Source organism: Mustela lutreola, chromosome 15, assembly GCF_030435805.1.
Source record: "Mustela lutreola isolate mMusLut2 chromosome 15, mMusLut2.pri, whole genome shotgun sequence".
NCBI classification, from domain to species: domain Eukaryota; kingdom Metazoa; phylum Chordata; class Mammalia; order Carnivora; family Mustelidae; genus Mustela; species Mustela lutreola.
Genome location: NC_081304.1, coordinates 37,900,851 through 37,907,118, shown reverse-complemented (window position 1 = coordinate 37,907,118; position 6,268 = coordinate 37,900,851). Strand labels below are relative to the sequence as shown.

The window sequence follows — 6,268 nt, the reverse complement described above, 5'->3', positions numbered from 1 at the left end:
AATATTTAAATCAGAAACAAGTGCAAGTTTTAAAATTTTTTCAATCCAAGAGTATACAATATATGATAGAGGTGATAACATAAATCAGTCAGTCTGAGAACACTTGGTTGGCAATGTAAGGGGACAAAAACTAGATCCACAACACACATTATACACAAAAATAAATTCCAGATGAATTAAAGGCGTAATGTGATAAAATCTGAAAACTCATAAACTATTTTAAAGATATTTATTATTGAAGTAGAGAATTCCTTGTGGAACAAAAAAATTGAAAAGAAAAATATGACAAATTTCAGTCTAAAAAATAAAAATGTGTATCAAATTCTTCTGTGTATTTTGCAAAGGTGAGAAGGCTTCAGGCTGGAAGGAAATATTATAAAATACAGATAGATAGATAAGTAGAGGCAGAACCCCAAATATGCCAACCTGAAAGACAAATCCAATGAAAAAAATGGTCAACAGTGTGAATAGGCAATTCTGTAGAACTGAAAATGGCCAATATTCAAATGTTCAATTACACTAGTAATTAAGGCAACTGTGTAAGATAAGCTATAACTTAAATACCTCAGATGGGCAAAAATTCAAACTTTAAAAATATTACGACTTAGCAAGGTTGTAAGGGCATGGAACAACAGTTTTATATATTGCAAGGGAGAATGTGAACTGGTATAATCACTTTGTAAATATAAAGATGAGGAATGCTAAACCCAAGCCATTCCATTTGTAGGTATAATCTCTAGAAACACTCTCACAAATGCGCCCAAAGAGACATGTACAGAGAAAGTCAATGCTGTGGTGTTTAAAGTGATGTAAAATTAGAAATAACCAAAAGGCCCACTGATGGATCAATACACTATAGTATAGAAATACAGTGGAATACTCAAAAACAGCTAAAGCGAACAAATACATAAATCTCAAAACCATATGTCAAGTAGGAAATAAAAGCAGCAAAAGTATATTCTTTCTCTACATTTTAAAAACCCAAAAAGAATAATTTTACATTGCTACAGGCATATGCATACATATAAAAAGGGTGGATTTTTTTTTTTTTTAAGTGCATGGGGATGATATATATCAAAGATCAAAGACTACCTCTAGGCAGTCTTTTTCTAGGGAGGAATGGTGGGAAAAGCATGCGATGGGATGTGGGTGGGGAAGGGTGGCAATTTAACAACAAAGAAAATCTGAAGCAAACATGACAAAATGTTACTATTTGTTAAAGCTAGGTGGAGGATACAAAGTTTATATTTTTTCTGTCCTTCTGGTATATTTAAAATATTTCATAATTTAAACATTTTATGTAGAACAAAGTCTGGCAGTATGCATGGTGTGCACGTCTTAAAAGACCTATCCTATAAAACAAGGATAGAAACTAAAAAAGGAGATTTTTTTTTTAAGATTTTATTTATTTACTTGACAGAGAGAGATCATAAGTAGGCAAAGAGGCAGGCAGAGAGAGAGAGGGAAGAAGGCTCCCTGCAGAGGAGGGAGCCCAATGCGGGGTTTGATCCCAGGACCCTGAGATCATGACCTGATCCAAAGGCAGAGGTTTAACCCACTGAGCCACCCAGGCACCCCCAGATGTTTGTTTTTAATGGGAAAAAAAATTTGAAAACAGAATTAAATAAATCACAGAATAGCTATACAATCAAATATCATGTAACCACAAAGAAATTACAGCTCAGAAGGATGGTTATTAACTTGGAAAGATGTTGACAACGTATCAAGTCGGGGGAAATGCGGTATGAAAGTACAGGTTTTCAACTCAGGCAGGAAATGGTTAAACAAACCTCTTTTATGCACTAACGGGCCAAAGCTCCTTTAAATGCACTTGGCTTTTAATCTCTTATGAACTTGCATCCATGGAAAGAAATTAACTACAAGCAGTCTAATGATAATAAAGAATACAACAGATTAATTCTCTCTAGTGTTTCAAACAAGAAAGCTATTGCTATAATACTGATACAGAAAGCTCCATTCAAAGCCAACAACAATTATTTCCCAATATTAGTGCCAACACTCCCCCCAGCTTTCCAGATGAGACCTGCTCCATTTAACCACCTGGTCAGAGAGCTAGCACAGAAGTGTAAGCAGCTGATCATATATACCAAAGAGCCAGATAAAATATAATACATTATATGCAAAATAAAATGTCAGGTTTCAATGAAATCCGAAGCTATCATCACAAACTGATGTCATACTTATAAGCGGAATCAGTGGCAGTAAGAAGTTACTGAAGGAATCTTGAGAGAGAATAAAATGCTGTCCTGTTACATTTATACCCTCTGATAAACCGGAAATTGACTTGGGTACTCAAAAACCTGTGCTCTGTGTTTTGTTCACTAAAAGTTGTCCAACAGTCTAAGAATCCCAATAGATTCAATTTTATGAAAAGTGCAGTAGCCTACTAAGGGAACACTGCTTCCCCTACTCACAACACTTCCGACACCAAATATGTGCGGGGGTTCCGTATGCCAACCTATCCTCCAACTGTCCAGATACCCAGTGGGTGTTCTACAATCAGTTCTGACACTACCTACCTGCAGGAAGGGCAGACCCCACAGATCAAGGGCTGAGTCCAACAAGACAGACTCCTACTTCAGACACCAATTGCAAGCTGTGGGTACCCATTTTACTCACACTTCTGTCCAACTGGGCTACAAATCAGGGGTTCCCCATCACTGCCTCCTCATGTTCAATCATTTGCTACAGAAGCTCATGGGAACACATTTAGCTGATTATAAAGGACATTATAAAGGGTATAAATGAACAACATAAGGAAGACATACATAGCACGAGTCCAGAGGATTCCTAGGCACAGGAGCTTCTGTCCCGAAGAGAGCTGGACTGGGCCAACCCTCCTGGCACATGGATGTGTTCACCAATCTGGATGGTCACTGAATCCCACAGTTTAGAAACTGTTACGGAGGTTTCATCACATAGGCATGACTGGTTGGTAACTCAATTTCCAGCCCCTCTACCTACCCTAGAGGTAGAGGGGTAGAGTGGGACATGTGGGGAGAGGCTGAAAGTTCTAACCCAGTTGCTCTGGCACCCAGTTGCCCTCCTAAGGGCCCATCAAGAGTCACTAATTAGCATACAAAAAGACAATCATTAGTTCCAAAAATTCCAATGGTCTTAGAAGCTCTAAGCTTTTTTGTTTTTGTTTTTTTTTAAAATACACTTATTTATTAGACAGACAGAGATCACAGGTAGACAGAGAGGCAGGCAGAGCGGGGCTGGTGGTGGGGGGGTGCGGGGGGCGGGGAAGCAGGCTCCCCGCTGAGCAGAGAGCCTGATGCGATGCCTGGGATCATGACCCAAGCAGAAGGCAGAGGCTTTAATCCACTGAGCCGCCCAGGCGCCCCTGAAGCTCTAAGCTTCTAAGCTCTGTTTTCTCTGGAAATAGAGACTAAGACCAATATTATAACCCAAAAAATGCTCCTATCATACCTGTTACTCAGGAAATTGCAGAAGTTTTAAAAGCACGTGATTTTTTATTATTTCATATCAAACATACAATAAAGGATAGGAAGTTAGAACTCTTTTTCTCTACCCCCAGTGTGGGGCTCAAACTCATGACCCCAAAATCAAGAGTTACATGCTCTTCTAACTGAGCCAGACAGGAACCCCAAAGTTAGAACTCTTAAGGAAAAATATTTTCATTATTATTCCTTTACTAGGAAAGTCCTTGTGTTCTTTATATGTTGATGAAGTATTACTGAGACTGCTAAGGCCAGCAAATATAAACTGCTTTTATTGTGCAAAAATTAAGAATGGCTTAGGTTATATAATGGCAGCTGATGTAAATGTACTAAATCTCAGCTTCTGGAAGAGTTGATTTTGAACTCAATCACCCTTTAAGAGAAGACATACCAGCTCGCATAATTTCATCAACCAGGAGAATGTTGGTGGCAATCACTGTGCTGAGGAAAAAGATAACAGGGTAAGTAAAGCCTACCAACTCGCTCTCATCTTCCCCACCAGCAATCTCCAGCTACTAAAAGTACTTTGTTCTTTAATGTGTTGGTCTGAGAAATTACCAGACGAAGTTATTGTAAATACAAACATCACCCTTGTATTATAATTTCAGATCCTCAGCTGATAAAACAAAAGTTTGACTTTATGTACCAGCAAAACTGAGCTCATTTTTAGCACATCATTTGCTTTTCCCCCCACTAGACGTGTAGTACAATTTCAGTAAACTTCTTCTTTCTCTTCCCCCTCAAATAAACAGTAAGGGAAACATTTCCAAATCTGACACTGCTAGAATTAAAATGGACAAAGGGCTGTGAAATGACAGAAGCTAGTGTTAGTAACTGGATACTACACCTTTTCATACACTTAACCATTTTTCACTATAGGGTGGCAAAAACAATAAACAAGTTTTAAAGTTACTGATTACGTCCCTAGAAGTCTTTCTCTTTTAACTAATATGAATTTACCAAGAATGAAGAAGTTGTTTTTTCACACAATAATTATCCCAAACTCCTGCATCTGCCGCTACCATGGGCTCACCTGCAAAGTAAAAACAAACTATTTTAACACTACAATCTTGATATATTCTGTTAATACTGGTTATATATTCTAACAGTGTTTAATATACCACCAGAACTACTAGTGTCCAGGTCACAATGACCTCCATGTTATCAAATCCAACCTAATGGTCAGTTCTCAAGCCTTGTGGATCAGCAACACTTAACACAGCCTCCCGACTACTCTAGCTTCACTTGTCTTCCAGGACACCACACTCAGCCTGGTTTTTTTTTTTACATTAATGACTCCTTTTCTGTTGACTTTCCTGGTTCTTCCTCATCTTCCCAGAGCTCTTAATTTCAGAGTAGCCAGTGACTTAGTCCTGGGTTCTTTTCTTCTCTCTCTATACTCACTCCCCAAGTATTCTCACCGAGTCTTCTGGATTTAAACCATATACACTCAAAAGACTCTCATTTTTTTCTCCAACCCAGAGCTCTTTCTTGAGCTCCAGACTGATACTTCCAACTGTCTATTTCACTGGAAAGTCTAAGACACTTTGATTTTAACTTTTGCCAAAACTCAGTGCTGGCCTCCTCCACCAAAGCTGCTCTACCCACAGTTCTCCAATGCGGTTAATGGCCATTCCAACCTTCTAGTTGTTCAGTAGACTCCTCTCCATGGAATAACTGGAATGATCCTTTTAAATGTAATTAGGCCACATCACAGCTCTGCCAAAAATTGCTCCCTCTTCCACTGCAGTAAAAGTCAAAGTCCTTGGACTGGCCCCCATACCCTGCATGATCTCTCTGTTACTTCTCTAATCTCCTTCCTCCTCTTCAAAAACTTCAGACACTGGCCTTGCCACTGGCTGCTCCTTCTGCCCAAGACACTCTTTCCTCAGTTCCCGAACAAGGCTACTTCCTTACTTCCTTTGATTATTTTCTACAGACATATTCTCAATGAGGTCTACCCTACCCACCCTCTCTCTTTAAATTGTGACCGCCCCCTCATGCTAGCATTCATAGTCTTCCTTATAGGGTCCTTTTATTTTTTTTTCATTGTATTTATTACTCCTTAAATGCTCAGGGAACTTATTTATTAAGCTTATTATTTTTTTTAAGATTTTTATTTATTTATTTGACAGACAGAGATCACAAGTAGGCAGAGAGGCAGGCAGAGAGAGAGAGGAGGAAGCAGGCTCCCCGCTTGAGCAGAGAGCCTGATGCGGGGCTCCATCCCAGGATCCTGAGATTATGACCTGAGCTGAAGGCAGAGGCTTTAACCCACTGAGCCACCCAGGCGCCCCTAAGCTAATTATTTAGTGCCTATCCTTCCCTGCTATAAGTTTAGCAGGGCAGGGGGTTTTGTCTCTTTTGTTCTTGGTCAATCTCAAGAGTCAAATAACAAGCACTCAAAAACTTTTTCTTAAAGAATGTTTTCTTTCAAGAAATTCAAAAATAAATTAAAGGCACCCAAATTTTAAATATTGAAGTCACCTGAATCTCCAATCCCTCACTATAAGTTCTGGGTCACTGTAGTATAACCTCTTTCTTTACTGAGCAGCTAATTTTTCTTCACTTTCTTACCGGTATCCAGATCTATACCAACAGGTTGTTTTGATTCAGAATGTTCAGCCTGAACTTTTACCAGTGTTTCCTGCAGTTCAAAACCAGAATTCTGAGCAAGAACCTTTAAGAATAAAAAAATAGTGTGTGAATTATCTTCCCATACGTATTTGAGTATCAAATATAAAAAGTGAGGCTCTGCCCTCTAGTCTTGTGAAAACATATTC

The 6,268-nt window shown here is 38.9% G+C and overlaps 1 protein-coding gene across 9 annotated transcripts in view; it reads right to left on the bottom strand.

Annotated features, from left to right (window-relative positions):
* Window positions 1–276: 276 nt before the first annotated feature.
* CCT6B (chaperonin containing TCP1 subunit 6B) overlaps window positions 277–6,268 on the bottom strand; it is a 32,530-nt gene continuing 26,538 nt past the window's right edge. For 4 of the 9 annotated variants that reach the window (XM_059149462.1, XM_059149464.1, XM_059149467.1 and 1 more), the window contains 3 exons: window positions 6,063–6,165; window positions 4,446–4,518; window positions 3,732–3,926 (listed from right to left, as the gene is read on the bottom strand). In XM_059149462.1, coding sequence (XP_059005445.1) covers window positions 3,854–3,926; window positions 4,446–4,518; window positions 6,063–6,165 — 249 coding nt within the window. In that variant the 3' untranslated portion in view covers window positions 3,732–3,853. Of the gene's footprint in view, window positions 427–3,731; window positions 3,927–4,445; window positions 4,519–6,062; window positions 6,166–6,268 lie in introns of those variants that run through there. The other 5 variants (XM_059149466.1, XM_059149465.1, XM_059149461.1 and 2 more) reach the window with 5 other exon arrangements.